Source organism: Rissa tridactyla, chromosome 1, assembly GCF_028500815.1.
Source record: "Rissa tridactyla isolate bRisTri1 chromosome 1, bRisTri1.patW.cur.20221130, whole genome shotgun sequence".
Classification (NCBI taxonomy): Eukaryota; Metazoa; Chordata; class Aves; order Charadriiformes; family Laridae; genus Rissa; species Rissa tridactyla.
Window position 1 is genome coordinate 8,733,346 of NC_071466.1, and position 19,439 is coordinate 8,752,784.

The following is a 19,439-nucleotide window of genomic DNA, read 5'->3' on the forward strand; positions in this document are numbered from 1 at the left end:
TTGCAAAGAAGCTTTTGTCATTTATACAGAGGACTTCTTAACCAAAATAAAGCCTTACATCTTTTTGGTAACGTGCTGTTAAAAGGTTAATCCATGTCTTGGTAGTTTGCAATAAAATGTCACCTAAATTAATTACTGTAGGTGAAAACAGACAAAACAGACTTGTCTTTTTTTATTTTATTATTTTATTCTTTTTTGCCATTTTCCAGCTTGATCTTTTCCCTGTGTCTCTTTGCTGGAGGGTCTCATTCGAGAAGTCAAAGTGGCCGAAGCAAATAGCTGTGCCGTGCCCGTGGGACTGTCGCGCGGGGCCGACTGCTCCGCTCCGTCGCTGTGAATCTTTGCTTCCAGCTGCAGCCTCTTCCGTGCTTCCGGTTGTATATCAAAGTAATGACACGTGGGAAAATGCAAACAGGAGGGATGCTGAATCCTTGATTGTGAGCAACACAGATATTAATATTTAAGTAAAACCACTGAGTAGTTAAAATGGCTGCTGCAACACAGTTTTGACTGGCTTTGGCGGTAGCACAAGATGTACGCCTTGAATTTGGTCGTATTTCACAGCACATCGCATTCATTTCTGCTACCTTGCTTTCTCTAAATTATAGCCCCCTCCCATCTGCAGGCACGCATGTGTGCGTATGCTGTTCCAGCAACACCCTCCTTTGCTAGCGTAGCGTTCTCCTGCCTCTATTTAAGTGCTCTCCGACAGAATTGTCCGACTGAATGATGTTACCAAAAGGCTGTTTTTAAAGGCAGATGGTCCCTCTCTTCGGCTCAAGCAGTATGTGAAAATCACGCTGCTGAGAGGAACTTGAAGTTCATTTTTCAACGTCCATTTGTTTTAAGCAGCGAATCTGTCCAAGGTTGTGTTTGAAAATGCCAGCGTATTGAAAGCGATTCGTTTGAATCGCTCGCTTGAAATGGAAATAAAATCAAACTTTATGGGCAGAGTTCTTCGGGGAAATGAAATAATGGAGTTTGCAAAATCACTAGTGAAGCAAAAGGAACGAGACCCATGGAAGCAGCTCCTGACAGCTGTAACAGCAGATGCATTCTGTCTTTATTTTGTCTGAAGTTTTTCACTAGTTTGCTTACAGAACTAGCTTTTTCAGAGCTGAGGATCTGGATGGGATTTGGAAATGAAGAGCAACTTGCCGTTCTTCTCCAGTACGCAGATAAAAATTATGTGCGATCTCCTAAGACCTTTTAATTATCTAGAAGGGCTTGATTGGATCAGATCTGTGTAATTCGATCATGAAAATTTCAACTAATTTCTGCCTTGCTAATCTGTTTTTTTTTCCCATGAAACTTTTTTAATAAAGAAATATTTTATGTATTCAGTATCTTCAGGGCAGAACGTGAAATACTGTCCTTGTCAATACTTAGAATTTTTATATACAACTGGTCAACCATGGCTGTTCTTACATATAAATTATGTTTGATTTGCTTTGGTCGGGTTCAGATACGGTGCAAGAATTAAGTGTCTTGATCGATGCATGCGATGTTTTTTAATTGCGTTAGTAGTTTTCAATGTGGACTCTCAGTCAGCAAAAAAAGGCATTTCTAAAACCGGTTCTCCCTGCTTGGTACAACCTTTTATTTTTTTCTTTTTTTTTAGGAAAATACCTGATAGAAAAGCCCTTTAAAAACTGGTGAGAGATTTGTTGAGCCACGTGGGCTCCTGTTGCTGCGGGATCGCTTGCAGTGTGTGCACATTTTCAGTACGCGATGCAGAGGACAAACTGCACAATAGGATAAAACTAGCTGCAGAGGGTGCCCAGAATTTGTTTTGTGATTCCAGTTTAATATGCTGGCTGGCTGGCTTGGAGTTTAAGGATCGTTCTAGAAAAGTTATTATGTTGGATCCATTTCTGTTTTGGTCTGCCGGATACTTTAAAAAGCCGTAATTAGTTCTGTCAGTTTAAATATTTGGTCAGCAAAATACTGCTTCAGCATAGGAAGGTGCAAAATCACAGCTGCTGGTTTTGGGGCTTGCTTCTCATTTTGAATGTGTGTTGATGTATCGCTAAAAAAAGGAAGCTCTAAGAAAAATAACAAATCAAAGATATGAATTTTTTTCTTCAGAGAAATGTCTCTCTGAAATCCGCTGCTGCCCAGCTTCCTGTGGGCACCAGGTGTTTTGTGGAAAACTACAATGTTTATTCTGCCCTTTTCGGGTTCACTATTAAATCAGAGGTCACTTATGTTTTCCCAAGCATTCTTTGGAGGCAAGTATTTTGTTTTAAATTACAATTTGCATGTATTTGTATTGGAGGTGACAATAGTTTTTAATTCCCAGCTCCTCTTCACTTTCTGCTCCAATTCTCCTGCAAACGTAGGAGTTCTGGTATATGTTGTTCCCAGATATTTCATATATGATACATAACTACTAACATTTTGTCTGGAGGTGTTAACTCTTGTTAAGCTGAATTTTAAGCATTCGGTAAAGCCACTAAATCAAACAGTATGGCAAGAAGTAGCGTGGCAAGTTCCGAGGGAAGGGCTTGGCTCTGATTTCATGGGTTCCTCTTGCAATCCGTGAGATATTCTCCATGGATCTCCCTTGCCTCTTGCATGAAAATTTTAGTAGTAGTCCTGCGTTGGACCTCTGCTGTCAGAAATGGTGTTGGAAGGAGATACAAAAATACTCGTAAGTCTTTGGTTTGTGCCCTTGTTGGGGTTTTTTGTTATTTTTGTTTTCCCATTCAGGTTTTCCCCAAGCAAAGTGGAAAGTTGAGCAATTTAATCTCACTTTACTGTAGGAATTATGGATGGCTTTTGTGAAACTGAGCAAAGCTTAACCATTTCAGTCAATAGTTGCTTTACAAATCCAGACTATGGCAATGTGATCGGGTCAACGCTGTGTGGGTTTGTGGTGCTACTGAAGGGAACAATCTCTGTCCTACTGTTTTTTGTCTTAATCTTCTCTGTTGCGCTGTGTTTGGGTGGCCTCGCAGTTGGCCAGGTAGGGAACAGAACTGGCTGAAAGATCTGGGAAAGACCAGAGCAGTTGTGGATGCCCAATCATTGGAAGTGCTCAAGGCCAGGTTGGACGGGGCTTTGAGCAACCTGATCTAGTTGAAGATGTCCCTGCTCATGGCAGGGGAGTTGGAACTAGATGGCCTTTAGAGATCCCTTCCAACCCAAACCATTCCATGATTCTATTAAAACCATTTTTGTTTTCAGCTAGATCTGTTCACGGGGAGTGGTTAAATCTGGAGGAATGGGGAAGGAAGGGGATGTCTTCTTCGCAGCCTCACAGGTTTATTCTGCTTTATGGTGACTGTGTATCAGTGCTCTCCGTAACTGGAGGGTCACCTTTTCTGTTTGTCCGCCAGTTCCACGAGGAAGAGCTGCATCAGGTCCACCTAAGAGGCTTGAGACTGAGACCAAGTTCTCTGGGTTATCTGATCTCACGATTATCTGCTTGAGAAAACAGGCTAAAAATCCCCTTCAGTCTGAGCAACTGAGATGAAGTTAACTTAGTTTCTACACCAAAAGGGTTATCGAGCATTGGAACAGGCTGCCCAGGGCAGTGGTGGAGTCGCCATCCCTGGAGGGATTTAAAAGCCAGGCAGACGTCGTGCTGAAGGACGTGGTTTAGTGGTGGTTTTTGTCAGTGTTAGGTTAATGGTTGGGCTTGATGATCTGAAAGGTCCCTTCCAACCTGGACAATTTTATGATTCTTTACTCCTCCTCCACTCCCCTGCCCCCACATCTCTCCTGGCGTTGTGTTTAACTGATCAGGCTTTGTAAAGCTTCTTGCTGGATGCCCTGTTTTCCAGTCTTAATTATTTCTCTTCTTTGAATCCTCCTAAGTTCTATCCTTAAATTATTGATCCAGCTGCTAGTACAGTATTCCAGACATGGTGGCACCAGTGCCTTGTGCAGCAGTAGTACAGTCTGTGCTCCAAGTTGAGATTGTCCTTAGATGCCTGAGAATCATGCCATGACTGGGGTCACCATGCTCTCCCTTAAGAATGCAATCAGCTGACAAACCACCAGCTTTTTGGCAACCGTGTGCGTCACAGGACCATGTGCCCCATCCTATTAATGCAGTTTCTTGCCTTGTGCCTGGGTACACGACTTCACTTTGTTAGTTTGAGATCTCTTCTTCATCTATCAGAAAAGGAACAATGCCGAGTCCCTCTATACTTGCTCTTGCCCATGCAGAATTAATGAACCTTTTCTGTGTGGCTTGGCTATCGGCAGCTGATTTTGGTTCGTGTTGTGCTTTATATTCCCTCTGGCAGTCTTGAATCCTTAAAAATCTGCACTTACTGGTAGAAACTGTGACCTGGGTTTTGCCATTTGTGACAGATGCTGAACCAGATGTCATCAGTAACAGCTCAAGCTACTTCACTTTGTTGCAGTTTGGGCTTGTAGCATTGGTGTCCGACTGCGAGAAGTTCATTTCTTGGTTTTTGTTATGATTAATTTTGGTGCTAAATATCCCAAACTTGTGCTACTGATGATTCACGTGATTTCATACCTCTCCTACGCAATACAGGTTTAATGTCCTTGCACTAGTCAACAGGCTTCGGTGTTCCCTTGCCTTGTGTAATAGTGGCGGTACATGCTGTACCCCTGCTTTCACAGAAGTGGATTAATTTGTCAAAACACTTCATCTGGCATGATACGATTAATCAGCAACTCGCTCCAGGATTTCCCCATGTTCTGCCTGTTTTATGAGTAAGAAGCCCACTTAGAAACGTTCTGGTCGCACAATACAGGGGAGGTTACCAGGGAGTTCCTGCTGTTTACTGGATTTATGGATTACGTTGGAAGGGGTGTAGCCAGGTGGATGACGATATTTGCTGATCACCTGGAATTAATCAGGACAATCAAACCTAAAACCAGCTGTAACATGCTGGGGAAAAGTCTCACTGCGTTGAAATGCTGCATTTTAAAAGGGTGGTGAAATTTGTTGTCACTAAATGCGCATCCTGCCTCTTCAAAAACCAAAGGAGGGAAGTCATCCAAGCTGTGGGCAGTTCTCTCCATCTCCAGAAAGCACCAGAAATGGCACAGAGAAACAACGGGATCAGGGCTGGGCTGGCTTCTGGGCAAGGAGATAATCAATAGAGTAGGACTCCCGTCTTGAGAAATACATGGCCCAGGCAAGGGAAATATGATAGGGGTGTATACAGTCATTAATATTGTAGAGAAGAGCAGGCAAACGTTATCATAGTGTGGGCTTAAAAGCAAGCAGAAGTAATCCTTCGTGCTCAAAGCCTAATTAAATTGCGGCACCGTTGTCACAGATGTTGTGGAAGTAGCTGTGGCTGGAAGTAACTTGTATTTTATGTGACGAGCTAATGGAAGCTGCCCACCCTTAATGCAACACGGTGCTAAGGATGCAACCTCCGGAGTCCCCCGTCCTGCTTATAGTGAATATTTGGAGGTCATACCCTATTCCCTATTTAACCCTTTGCAGAGCACTTGCTGTGCTGGCATCTCTCGGTGATACGTCACAGAGCTGGAGGGACCTTTGCTGTCCCTCATCATACCAGTTGTGGTCCTAGGAGATAAGCCAATTTTAAGTCAGGTAGCTTGAAGTTCTTATAATACAAGTTTTTTGTATTTCATACCAAATTCTTGCTTGTGAAATTCAGCATTCGTTGTTTTTGGAATTTTGACCGGCACTGGGAGTTTTGCGTTTTATGTTTTTTCTAGCAAGCAGAATGTTACAACGGTGTCACAGCAAATGTCTTCTCCCTTCCTTGGATACTTGGACACCTGTGCAGGTGTGCTTGGTTCTGCCCAATATTATCACAACTTGTCATCTTGGTATTACATCGCTCTGTTCTTCCTGATCTGCAGCATTCTTTGCAAGGCTAAGGTTTGAATGCGATATTTTTTCTTTAATCAGAGAATGAGATTGAGCTGAGGCGGTAAGAAATTTGTATTTTCTGGATTTACGTAGGTGTGTGACATCTCATTTTATTTAATTGAAATTTGACAAGAACAATACTGAAGTCTGGAAACCCACAGAAGAGAATGTGGACCCTTCAGGGAGTGGTTGTTTTATGTTTCATATTCTGGAAATATCAGGGGAAATAGGAGTTTTGTTTCTACAAAATCGAAAAGCTGCTTTGTCTGTTTCTTTAGGAAGGCGAGAATTCAGGAGAAACTTCCTTTAGCAGAGGAGATTTTTTTTTTCCCATGAAGGTCTTTCGCCCCCCACTCCCATGCTTGATTTTAATATTCTGTGCTGATTGCCTCCCCCAGAAGAGCTGAAGTGCAAAAAGCCTGTTAAAATGGTGCACTGTTACTCATCCTGTATACTGGGCTCGAATCTAGCCTAATTATGTCGTTGCCAAAATTAAGCACTACTCTTTTAGCCTTACTGAGTGAAGAGCAGCCTGAGAAACAGATTTTGCATCAACTGAGTCATCGGGAAAAATTCTGATTGCGGAGCCTTTTGTTAGTGATGGGGATACAAGGAGAGGGCACAGCTGCACCTTTTGATGGAAGCAAAAAAAATAAATTGGTTTGTCAACTGGGCACCTTTAAGAGTCCTGGTTTATACGCTGTCTGCAGAACAGGTCTTCTGCATTCACCCAATCCTTTAGGGGAATTGCATTCCCTAAGGTGCTAGGTATGACCTGACATTAGTACTACAGGAGCAGCTAATTTAAGGTGTAATTTGTTGTGGTGCTTTGTGATATACCTGTCAACAAACCACAGCAGAAATTAGCCTTATCCTAAAGAGGAGATGAGTCTCACTACTTATGAGGAATAATGACTGTGATTCACGTTTTGGAAATGTGTTACTAGGAAAACCAGGCGCTTTTTTTTTTTTTTTTTTTTTTTTTTTTTTACTGCCTCTGTTGAGGTGTTATTCCCTGGGAGTGCGGAACAGTGGCAGGAAGATGCTGGCTTATCCAAAAGGAGGAAACCTCCCCAGGTAGACGTAGTTACTAGACACGGAGCAGTCCGCAGGTAGCACCTATCTCCAAATCCTTTATTGCACCGAGTCCTCTTTTAACACAGTAGTTTTGGTCCGTCTCCAAAGCACCTTCTCTTCCCCCGGTATCCACCGTTAGGATTTTCTTGCCTGTGCAGTGCTTGTTCATCGGTGTTTGGCAAACGATGCGATAGCGAAAGAAATCGTGCTTCTGGGCTCCCTAGTTTGTGCTGGATAGAATTGGGCATCCGGAAGTCTCCAGTGATTGGAATGTGTTTGGCCAGATTTTACCTTCCTAGGTTGTTCGGTTTTTTTGATGCCAATAGAGCAGTGTTTCTGTATGGGTAGATTATGACTTCTAAAGGAATTATAGCAACCTGGGAATAAGTGCAAAGCCCGGAGCAAACCGGAGCCTGGCGTGGAAGTATTCTGCCAGCACCTGTTGCGCAGTCTGGTTGTTATGGCCCTTAATTCCAAATACAGTTTTTAAAATCCTATCTTATTTATTTATTTATTTTAAAATAACTTTAGCCTTTTTGGACTCAGTACCTTTTACTCACATTTCTGGACTTGATAGCATCCTTCCTAACAAAATGTTTTTATTATAGGATATTTTCAGAATCACGGACAGTTGCCTGCGTAGCTCTAAGAACACAGAAGGCGGCAACTTGAGGAGAGTTTATTGGTCTTTATTGCGATGCTTTTCTCGTGGTCCGTAACTGAGGCAGGATGGATACGGAAGCATTAATTTGAATTAATTTGGTCTTGTTCTTTTCCTTCACAGTCCTGATGTCACCCTATGTGCAGTATTTAAATACTAGATCTGTTTACAAATATGCTAAAGTTTGAGCCGTCGCAATAAACTCCAGGAAACTTGAGCTGTAATTAAAACTTGCTGCTGTTAACCTAAACCTGGTGGATTTTATTTATCTTGCTCCAAACAGTGTTTCTAAGTTTCTTCTATATATGATGCTGTTCAGTTCTCTCCGTAGTTTTTCTACCAGCCACTCAGCCTTCGGGACAGGTTGACTTTCTGTTTGAATTCTATTTCTTCCAAAAATTAGAGGCGATTTCTAGGAAAGTTATAATCTCATGACAAGTAGTACATGGTAAATTAGTAGTTACCCTCAGTAAATAGCTGACGCTCTGCTTTTCAATACCGTGGTGTCAAGGTGGCTTGGGAGAGGGATGTATTATTCTTTTTTAAATTACAATTTATGGGCTGAATCATAAATTTAGGGTCATTTCCTGTGTTCCAGGCACTGGAGCGCTCCCAGTCATGTCAGCATCAGGCTTGCTTTAAGGCTGGAGCAACACCATTAAATACAAAAGTAGTTAATGACTTTTGACTCTGGCTTTTGAAGTGCCTGATCTGTGGGTCATTACAAACTGGGAGATTGTACTGGGACAGTATCACTGCGTGCCCTGTTCTTTTTCTTTTCCCTTGGCTTAGGTCTGTGTAGTCTAAATCGCCGTTGTTCAGTCTTCCTTGGTATTGCTTTACGAGGCAAATACTGTTCTCTCTGTCTCTCCAGTAGCTTTCCCGTGCATCTTTGTGATCTCCTCAATAGGAGCAACAATTAGTGGGGGGGGAAAAAAGGGAGAATTTCCTTACTGACTATAAAATTGCTAATATTGTAGCTGTATGGAATTTCAGAAATGCATCGTTTGACTCCAGTCCTCAACTGTTGTGTAACACCGGCGTGTTCTCTTCAATGTATGTAATGACACTTTGTGTGTCAATTTAAATGAAAGATTTATAAAATATCTCTTTCTTACTGATTTTTTTTTTTGTCTTGCAGCCCTGGAAGAAAGCGTGATTTTTCACCAGTGCTTTGGAGCCAGTACTTTGAATCTATGGAGGACGTTGTGGTAGAAAATGAAACTGGCAAGGATATATCCTTTTTTCCAGACCGAACTTTTCTTATACTCAGTGACTGGGACGGTATCGCGTGTCGTTTAGTTTCTTGGGGTTCTCTGCAGCTTTTTCATCTTCCATTTTTTCTTTTGTAGGGATCAGTATCAGTAACTAGAGCTTCTAAGCTGACAGTTCAGATGTATTAGCAAGGTCAATTCCTGGCGTTGCTTCTTTAGTAATCATTAATTTAAGAAAAGTGTATCCAACAGTTCAATAACATATTTTGCAGGGAAATGCTCATCAGTTCCCATAGCTTAAACCGTGTCAGGATCAAAGCTATTTATTGATTTTTATTAATGATGGGTAATTAACTGGCAATCAGTGAACCGTATGTTCAGGATCAGTGTCAGCAGTGCAACAGGTAAACCTCAACACTGAACACTTAAATGTTAATAAATACTTGCAAATTTCTAAATGCCTTTTTACAATGAATCCTAGGACATTCTGTTCCTGTACACAAACAAACAAACATACGTGCATGGTCATATGCACCCCCAAGAAGTGCGGGTTACAAGCACACGCGGTTTCTTCTGGGACTGCAGGATCTACTGGTGCCCATCTCCTGTGGGAGGTGTGGATGCTACCCGTGCTACTCCCATGTGAGGTCACGTACACACACCCAAGGTGCGGGTCCCTACTTGTTGCACCCCGAATTGTCAGTCCGCTAGCTGGTGTGCAGACAAGGAAGCTTCTTCTGGCCAAGGTGGAGGCGGTGGTGCCATCAGGGAGTCTTCTGGCAGCATCACACCAGGTTTTGACTGCTGCTGTTTCCTCTCCAAGATCTCTGCCCCATTTGCAAATGTTCCTGTTGCTTTTATATTTCTTTTCATGCTGATTCCTCTTTAAAGTCTTCCAGTTACTGTTTAACCCAGCTGATGGCAGTCATCCTCTCTGACGTGCTCAAACCACTGTTGTATCCAGGCCGTTTACTAACTGGGAGCGCCCCAACAAGCACAGTGTGTGAAGGTACTGGCACAAGACTTCCCATCTGTTCTACCTCTGCCTACAGCTCTGACAAAAGCAGGTTTGAGAGGTACTTCCAGGTCTTTTGACCTAATTACAAAATGGAAACGTTTTAATCTGTGTTTAAATAACACAACCTTGTAGTTTAAATAGTTGCCTGGTTTTTAAGCATGCATATTCTAGCTTGGCCATTAGGAAAACCAAACGCTCTCCAAATACCAATTTAGTAATTATTTCTCTAATGTCAGTAGCATGTGATGCTTTGAAATGAGAAATTCGTCTTTGTTGTTTTCCTCAGCTTGTCGTTATTTTGTGTTTATTAACTGCATTTGTCCAATTGATCCTATGAATTCTTCGTGATATGCACCTTGTCTGCCTTTGATGTAGGGGCCGGGCGCACCCCTGAGGCTTCATAAATAATAAAATTAAAAGGATAATGGACCTATTCGGATAGGTGGTGTACATAAGCATCCTAAATTTAAACAAGTCTTAGTTACTTGGGATTTATTGTTACCTATGACCTTTAACAGAAGCTTGAGCTCCTATATGATAGGTTGTGGACAGATGCGTGCTGTGGAAGCAGCTGAATTAATGAATGGAGTTGGTGCCCGCTGTCTGCCCCAGCTACCTGTTACTGCTCCATCAGATCTCCTTGTGTGAACAAACCTCAGCTGAGGAAATTATTTAAGCCGACGCAGCTCACTGTAACTGAAATGGCGTAGGGAGCACCTGCATGAACTGTTTGTGACCAGCAGATCCAAAGGGCACTGCAGTATTCAGCACAAAAACGATGAGCAGCCTCATCGGTGACCGCAGCTAGCACCCTTAGAGTCAGAGGAACACTTTTGGGGTTCCACCCCAAGAACAGACAGAGAACAGCAGAAAGGAGGTGAAGTGACTTGTCTGATCTGTTGGTCACAGTTTCGGGCACTGAACGCAGATCTCGCAACTCCCAGTTCTGTGCCTTTCCCTAAGTGATGTTGGTTTTAGTGTTAGTTAAACTGATTTTTCTGTATCTAAATATATAGTGTAAGGGGACTTTAGTTACCTTAGTGAAGCATCTTTGCTGTGTATGTTCCAGAGAGTAATTATATTGCCTTTAAAAATCTTACTTACTGGTTTGTCTGACATTTTTCCTTGGAAGTAATAAGAAAATACACCAATTCAAAATTACATGCACCGAAGTGTGTGCCGATCACGGTTTGGCTTTTCTCCTAATTGTTTAGTTCACTGTTGTGCACAGGGGGAAAGGGTGCGGGCAGGAGATGGATGCATTACAGGGAGGGGGAGACTTGGACAGCAGGAAAACAACTCTTGAAGCTTAAATAAAGCAGATTTTGTCCAGGTTGTGCTTGCATGTACCTGTGGAGAAACGATGCCTCGGGTGCACAAGGATAGAAACAAAACACTGTGGGGCATTGCAGACTCCAAAGCACATTCAGCTAAGTAACTTACTTCAAATAACTCTATGAAATGTCCTTAACTGTTCATACACTTTTCGAATTTACAAAAGCGGATTGGAGGGACCTGTCTTGCTGCTGTTACACGGTGGAGGCCATTCTGCTCTTTCCTGGGCTGTATTTACTGTAAGTAAGCTGCGGCTTTGTAGAAGTTTCTATGTATGCAAATATAGTCCTCTGAGCCTGGAAGGCAGCTAACCGTTCAGCTATATTAAGCATGGGAAAATCACTCCAGAAAACTGTTTTATAATCTCCTGGTGCGCACCTGACTCAAGTTTTCTAAATATTTCACTGTCAGTGTATTTATTATGTAGGCAAAGCACATGCAAAGGTTTATCATCTAGCTTTTAATTATCAGCTGTAACCAAAACTACGTAAATAGCTCATGTGTTTTAATGAAGTGCCAAGACATTTCTCCTGATAGCATATCCAGTTTTTTTCAGAAGGCTGCTTTTTCATGACTGCTAGTGAAAGTTCAACAGCTTTATCTCATCATAACAGCGTTATCTTTGCGTGGTTAAGGTCCTGTTTGATTTGTTGAGAAACCTCGTTTGCTGCTCAAGTTGCTCTGAAAAGCGACCTGAGGATGGGTGTCAATAGGAGTGAGCGTGGGGACTGACCAAACCAAAATTCCTCCCCCAGCCTGTTCCCTTTAAAAAATAAAGGGAGTTAAGGAAGAAGACTTTTAAAGGATTCCAAGGAAATCACTTGCAGTGTGTGATTTTTATTTGGGACCTTTTTAATCCAGGAGCTCTTCAAGCTGTCTAGTGCCCTTAACAGAAGGATGCTGTAGGATGACTTTCATGGAAGCGCGGCTGGACAGACGGAAGTCTTTACATCTCCCCTTTGGCTGTGTCATATTTGTTACCTTTCAGCAGTCTGGTGGTGTAGATCCCTTTCAGCAGAGAGTCAAATGAGTAACAAGAATTAACATTTTAGAAGAGTCATTACCAGCTGCTCTTCGATTCCCGACATGACTACTGTTGAGTAATCCTGATGGTGTAATCGTAAACCATCTTATAATCAGACAGACTAGAAAAATACTTTACTACCTGGGCTGTAATTTTGGTATTGACTAGTAGTTTTACACCTAGCAGTTCGTTTGTAACTTGAGCTGACCCAGAGACTGCAGATATAAGTCTTCTGAAACTGTTGAACTTTAAGACTTAAATCTCTGTCTTACTAAATGCTGTAGGTACTTGCTTGTGGCTCGCTGGTTGCCAAGGTGCACGTGCGTCTTTTCCTCTGCTAGTTTAATGTTTTTTGTTATGGTACACAAGTACCTTGAACAGATGTAGTGAAGGTCACTGCTTTTCATTGGAGACAAAGGTATGAAGTCACATTTTTCTGATTTAAGGAAAGGGCTTCTTACAAGTCACTTCCGCCCTCTCTAGAGCTCTTTATTTCCAACAGCAGCCCCAGTACTGGTTTTACATCTAAAACTCTCCAGAGTTGAATTTAGCAGTGCGATTGCAGTCGTAACACTGTACCTTATGCTTACTGCCTTTTTATGTTACTGTGAGCAATTAAAGTTAGATCATGACAAGATCATAACAAGATAGATCATATACAAGATTTATGCCTTGCACTCGGGACTGCATCTGGAGAAGGAAACTGCCACAACAATTAGCCCACGCCTTTGTGTGGCTGCTACGGAATTATTTCCTTTGCGCATTTTGAAATTAAAGTTTGTCCCAAGCAATGCAAGTGTTAAATGTTTGAGATGAACCAGAACTTAAAAAAAAACAAAAACAAAAACAAAAAAAAACCCCAAAAAAACCAAAAACACAAAACCAAACAACTCTTCCCCCAAAAAACAAGAACAAACCCAAATTGGGAAGCATTGAGAGTAACCATCTATGAATAAAATAACAGCCTGCAGGACCGATGTGCTCCTTTCTTCCTTTGCTTATTGGCCTGGTAATCTCCCGGATGATGTGTTTGTACTTCTCTTGGCCAAAGTACCCCTATTTGGATAAAACTCAGGGCACCGGAAAGCCTCCCATTCTCTCACATCATGTTGATGATCCTCTTTCCTTACTCCCTACTGACAACAGTTTGATTTTTAGCAGCAAAGAGTTCCTCTGACTAGTTAAATTATTGCTTAGGTGCATAAGCACCTTGCAGATTGAGGTTTCAGGGTGTCTTTAGGGGCTCTAAAATATTTAACTTGTGGATTTGGTGGCTTTTGGGAGAGCAACTGCTAGAGTAATTTACGAGCTGAATAGCTGAACAACCAAAATATGAGGACTGGGCAGCTTTCAGATCTCTGCCCATTATGTAGGTGGTTCTATTAAGAATCCCTCAACAAATTCCCCCGCTCCTGCAGGGCTGTTAAATAATCAATGATTCTTTCACACAAAAATCTTCCTTTCAACAGAGAATGCCATTTAATCACTGTGATGCCTGAAATAACTTACGTAAATTGAGTTGTCAGGGACAAATAGAACCACAATCGTGTTGCAGCCCTACCTGACTTGAACAAGATTCGTCACTCGTTCCCCCCGACCCCTTTGGGCTAATCCATTTTTGTACACTTTAGTCTTACTGTAAAATTGTGTTCTTTGAGAGCAAATTGAATGCGAGTTGCAAAGCAGCGGCTTCATCTTCATCTCTGCTGTATAGCCAATTTTGTAACGCGTGGGGCTTGGGGACGGGGGACATTACTTTGGTGTCTGTAATCCTGCTGCTGCATTTTGGTTTTCAGAGGTGCTGCAGAGCTTGAATTCATTAGCCCGGGAAACTCACGTAATGTCTTATGCACAGTGAAATAAATGTCCTCGGAGGTGGCGTTAACAACGGTAGAAAGGGTGGAGGTGTGGTTAATTAAGGATAGTTTATATGAAATATTCTTGCTTGCTTTCTGTGACACCTCGTGCAATCCGGGTTCAGCCGCTTTGTTGACAGTAGAGAGGTTTTGTCCCACCATCTGAGCCTTTGCCGTTGTTTCAGGGAGTGCTTAATGTTACTGATCTTTTTGTGGATGAGGTGTGGCACTTTGCAAATTATATTATCTTTGTCCCTTCTTGCAGTCTGCAATCATTAGCAGGATTCAGTGTAGGATTGTGGCTTTAGATCTCCGAGGCCATGGTAAGTAAAATAAATACATTTAAAATCACATAAGCATGTTACACACTCTCATTTTTTAAAGAAGATATAATGAATCCCTTCCAAGATGACTAAGAAAGCATCCTTAAGGCATAGAATCACAGAATGGTTTGGGTTGGAAGGGACCTGAAAGACCATCCAGTTCCACCCCCCTGCCCTGGGCAGGGACACCTCCCACCAGACCAGGCTGCTCCAAGCCCCGTCCAACCTGGCCTTGAACCCCTCCAGGGATGGGGCAGCCACAGCTTCTCTGGGCAACCTGGGCCAGGGGCTCACCACCCTCACAGCCAAGAATTTCTGCCCGAGATCTCATCTAAATCTCCCCTCCTCCAGTTTGAAGTCATTACCCCTTGTCCCATCACTACATGCCCTTGTAAAATCTCCCTCCCCAGTTTTCCTGTAGCCCCCTTCAGATACCGGAAAGCTGCTATAAGCTCTCCTCAGTATTTCAAACCCAGTCTCCCCCCGGTTGTTCAAAACCAGGGATGGAAAAATGGCTTCTAGAGCTCCGCGGCCATCTGTCCTCAGGTGCCAGAAGCTGAGACTCCCCATGCCTTTGTGTGAGGCAGTGGTGGACTTGTTCCTTCCTACAGGCTGGCACTAACCCCCTCCTTCATATTTGCATAACCTATAGGTTGTCTTTACCATTAGAAATAAGGTCTGTTCTTTTAGCTTTAAGATACATTGCAAATATGGAACAGTTATGGGGAGCGTTTCCTACCCGTAAGCTATAATGCGATAAAGTACCAACCGTTCCTATTAATTCCGGGTTTCTTAATTATTCATGTTAACTGCAGTAGGCTTGCTCTTAATAACTGTGCCAAAAAAGCTTTGTACAGTTGCTGCTCTAATTCCTGAAGGGCCTGAAGGTTTCCAGCTTATGTGAACTTTACTTTTTTTTTTTTTTGTTCTTTCAGGAGAAACAAAAGTTAGGAATCCTGAAGATCTGTCTGCAGAGACTATGTCAAAGTAAGGAAGCTTACCCTCTCTCTTCAGTATTTCACTTCTCACAAAGCTTTATTTTCTTTCCTTGAATGAACAATCAACTACTTGAGGACACACAACCATCATTCAAGGGGGCTGGAAGATAGTTTCATTTCACATTATTCTGGTAGTTGTCCCTTTTTTTCCTTCCGTTTTGGGACAGTTTGAAATTTGTTTGAAATTACACCTCTTCTAGCTGAGTCAGATTCCAAACTTGAGCCGTTCTCTAGATACCCTCAGACTTTAAACTCACTTTAAATATCGGTGGCTTCATTGCAGTGAACACTTTAAACCTGCAACACGCTATAACACTTGCTAGAGATTTCCTAATAGAAGGGGAATGCTTAATGCTTTCCTTGGACATAACCAAGTGGGGCATTTTAGCTTAAAATTACCAGTTTGGTTCTTCCTGGGCTCCTCGAGCGAGCGTTCAGAGCGTGCCGGTCTTAGACTGGTAGCATCCCCAAAGTGTGGGTCACAGACTGAGATTTCCAAACGTGGAGAGAGTTGCTTTTTCAAACTATCCCGACCTGCTTTGGGATGCAAATCCCCCTCTTGACAAAGCTGTAAGAAAAACAAATACCCACCGCTAAGCACATTACGTTGTGTCCACATTTAGTACAAAGAAACTCTTTGCTGTGACTACAATTAAATCACGGAGGATTTTGTAGACTTCATACGAACAAATCCACTGGGTTTGTTGTGGGGAGGCCATGTGTGAAATGTATTCTGACTTCCATTGTGTACCGATTGCTGCTGCTTACGCCTTGTCAGGTCCTGATGTGTTACTGTCCTCAGGAGATGCCCTATGAAATGATTAGAATTTTTTTAGATCTGGAGCAGCACTACCGTGGGGGGAAAACAAATTCCTTTTGTTTTTAAACCTTTCTCTCCCCTTGGCAACGAGCTCGAAAGTTATTCCTCAGTAGCTTTTAAATGGGAGCCTTAAATTATAGCTGGTTTTCTTTTTTCTTTTTTTTTTTTTTTTAATTGAATCCTCAAGCAGCTTTCTCTGATGGAGCAAACAAGTTGGTCAACCTTTTTTTTTTTTTTGACTTGTTTTCTATTTTCCAGTTGCAGCACTGCTCAGGTCTCCGGTTCCTCTGAATGGTTTTAGTCAGGAAAGCCAATTTGGGTGTTTTCAACTACAGTGCTCTTAGATTTCAATGATGAGCTCTGCTATTTTTTGGGGTTTTGTGAGTGGCACCAGCCAGCTTTCAGGTACTGCAGTGACAGCTTTAGTTTAAAGTAGGTGCCTTATGGTAAGGAGGAGAAATTGCCCCTTTTTTTGTGGTATCTATGCTCATAGAAAGTCTGAATCGTTTTGCTTTTGCTCAGTGGTGTTTATCTCTGTCTTGGTCAGTAGGGCTCAGTTATTTTCTCTTTTCAATTGCAAAAGGTTTCTCCTTTCAGAACAGTGAATTTCTTAGTCTGCGCTTCCGTGCAAGAAGATTTGACAGCTTTCTCGCCTTTTACGTGAAATTCCTAACAGCAAATGTCAACGTAAAAGGTTCTCTTCAGGCACTTCTTTTAAATGAACGCTTTCTGTTGGTAAAAAGGGCAATGACATGCTTGTTCAGGAAAGTATTGCCTGGAACGATTTCCTGCATTGGTGCCTAGATGAAACAGCGATAAGAGAATAAACTCGTCTCAATTACCTGTGGGTTAAATGAGCACAAAGAGGATTTGAAGCCGTACATCTATTTTGGATCTGTACTTTCTCCTCCCAATGTACAAATCCGCTTCAGAAATGTATCAAGGTAAGAGATGCCAACCATGCTTTTATCTCAATTTGGCAGAGACGTTGGGAATGTGGTTGAAGCTCTGTATGGGGACCTTCCCCCTCCTATCATGCTGATCGGGCACAGCATGGGGGGTGCCATCGCAGTGCACACGGCCGTCGCCAATTTGGTGCCAAGTTTACTGGGTCTGTGCATGATCGACGTTGTGGAGGGTAAGTGTGTGTACCCTGGGACAGGCTTCTGCCCCCTTCAGTGCGGTTCTGTCTTCCACGTTGATCTTTTTCTTTTATCCGCAAATCCCTGAATATGGAAAGTTTTGCCCAGTTTTTAAACCAATGCCTACTCCATCTTCCTAAACAGATGCTACCTACACAGAAATCTTTCTAATGCACCCCCCTCCTTTTGCTTTTCCCAGATGGACTCTGTGTTTGCTATTTTCCTGACAATTTGTTTGCAATACTTTCTTGTTAGCGAGGAGAAAGGTGGCTTTTTACATAATGCATGACGTTGATGAGTGGTTACTGCCTTCTCTTACTATCTGAACTGTCCTACCTGTTCAAATATTAATTCTCTAATGTGAGAGCAGGTGTGACTGTGGGTTTAGGAGTTCTGAGCTGTACTTTCCTTAACAACATTAAATCCCCAGCGAGCTCCAGCTCTCTCTGAGAGCGTTCCCTGGTAGCCAGTTCTGTATGGAGGGGATGTGGCAATAATTTCATCAGATGCCATAAAGTTAAAAACTTGGTTTTAGGTACAGCTATGGACGCGTTGAACAGCATGCAGAACTTCTTAAGGAGTCGTCCCAAAACATTCAAGTCGCTTGAGAATGCCATTGAGTGGAGGTAATGCACGGGCATACGTAGTCTCCAAAATCACTTGTCTTTTTAGCTTGGCTCCCAAAGGAAACAAAGTTTGTGTAATTTGTCTGTTTTCGCCTTTCGTGCTAACTTCCCCGACTGCTGTCACCAATTCCTTGGCTGATTTGACAGGGAGAGAGAGGTCTCAAAGATAATTAATTTCCTGGGAGAGTTGGCTAGGCATTGGAGAAGGATCCTCTAAGAGCTTCAACTAAGGGAAAGCTTCATGGTATGAACTATGGCTTCCTTGTAAGTGTCCCAGCTATTACAGAAGAAGCTTGAGAGATCCCAATCTGTAAGAAATGGGACTTATTTCCAGTTCAGAAAGAATTAATTGCACATCTGGGAGCTGAATTTGAAAGGGAGAGGCCTGACGGTTAAGTTTGTAGACTTACCCCGTTCTGTTCTTACCCAGCCCACTTCTGGTACCAGTTACCCAGCATAATTTTTGACCTCTCCCTGTCCCCTGCCATGAGGTGGGTATGACCCCACTTCACTGTTTCCCCATCAACACTTCGCCCGCGTGTCTTTTAATTCACAGTTACAGGGACAATGGGTGGTTCAAGTAAGTTGTCCCATAGTGTGAGCCACTCCAAACACCTTCTGAGAACGGGAGGTTTTGGGGAAGTCATGAGCTGTAAAGACCTTTCGCTCCAGTTTCTGGGCCTGCTAGATGCTGATTCTGTTTAGTAACTATTTATGCCCTTCCAATTTTTTTTCTTTTCTAGTGTAAAAAGTGGACAGATAAGAAATCTTGAATCTGCCAGAGTTTCTATGGTCGGTCAAGTCAAACAGTAAGTGATTTTTTTAATTTATTTATTTATTTTAGAGCTCTTAAAATCATCTTGTATATTTCACAATACCATTCTACAGAGCATAAATGCACTTGGAAGTGAAAATTTCTTCTAGCAAATACAGTTTTCTTATCATTTGATTGCAGTTGATACCTGCAGCAGCACTGAATGATAATCATGTCACTTGGAGAAAACCTGGCCAAAATTTCCCTGGGGCAAAATCTGCGAAGAGCTGTGTTTTAAAAAGTTTAACTAGTGCTGGTTGTGTATTCCTTGCTTTCTCCGCCTTTCCGCACACGTGAACAAATAAGTGTTAGTCTGATGACTCTTCAGAAATCTTGCCCTAAATCGAGTTGACCTTCTGGGTATTGTATCTTCCACTCCTTTTAGTAATTGTTTAATTATTTATTGCATTTCAGGAGTGATCTGAGGTGGGCTTGGGGGATCGGAGTGACCTGCCTGTGCCGCTCTAATCCTTACCATACCTCAAGCCTTTACAAATGTCCCGTACCCCATTTTTAAAAAAGCTATCGTTGACTGTTTTGCCACTGCTGCCTCCTTTAGTTGTTTGCATTTGTATTTGCACTCTGACATATATTCTGCACAGGTCCCCAGTGCCTTGGCTAGTCACGACTGTATTTTTCATCCACAGCTACTTTTAAACTTGGGGGGGATTTTTCTCAGCCACTATCTGAGAAAT

At 42.4% G+C, this 19,439-nt stretch overlaps 1 protein-coding gene across 1 annotated transcript in view; it reads left to right on the forward strand.

Annotated features, from left to right (window-relative positions):
• The window catches only part of PPME1 (protein phosphatase methylesterase 1), a 33,414-nt gene that overhangs the window by 5,334 nt on the left and 8,641 nt on the right, over positions 1–19,439 (forward strand). The window contains exons 2-8 of the mRNA XM_054205339.1: positions 8,716–8,809; positions 11,288–11,380; positions 14,287–14,344; positions 15,280–15,331; positions 17,146–17,300; positions 17,840–17,930; positions 18,674–18,739. Of these exons, the coding sequence (XP_054061314.1) occupies positions 8,716–8,809; positions 11,288–11,380; positions 14,287–14,344; positions 15,280–15,331; positions 17,146–17,300; positions 17,840–17,930; positions 18,674–18,739 (609 nt within the window). The remainder of the gene's footprint in view (positions 1–8,715; positions 8,810–11,287; positions 11,381–14,286; positions 14,345–15,279; positions 15,332–17,145; positions 17,301–17,839; positions 17,931–18,673; positions 18,740–19,439) is intronic.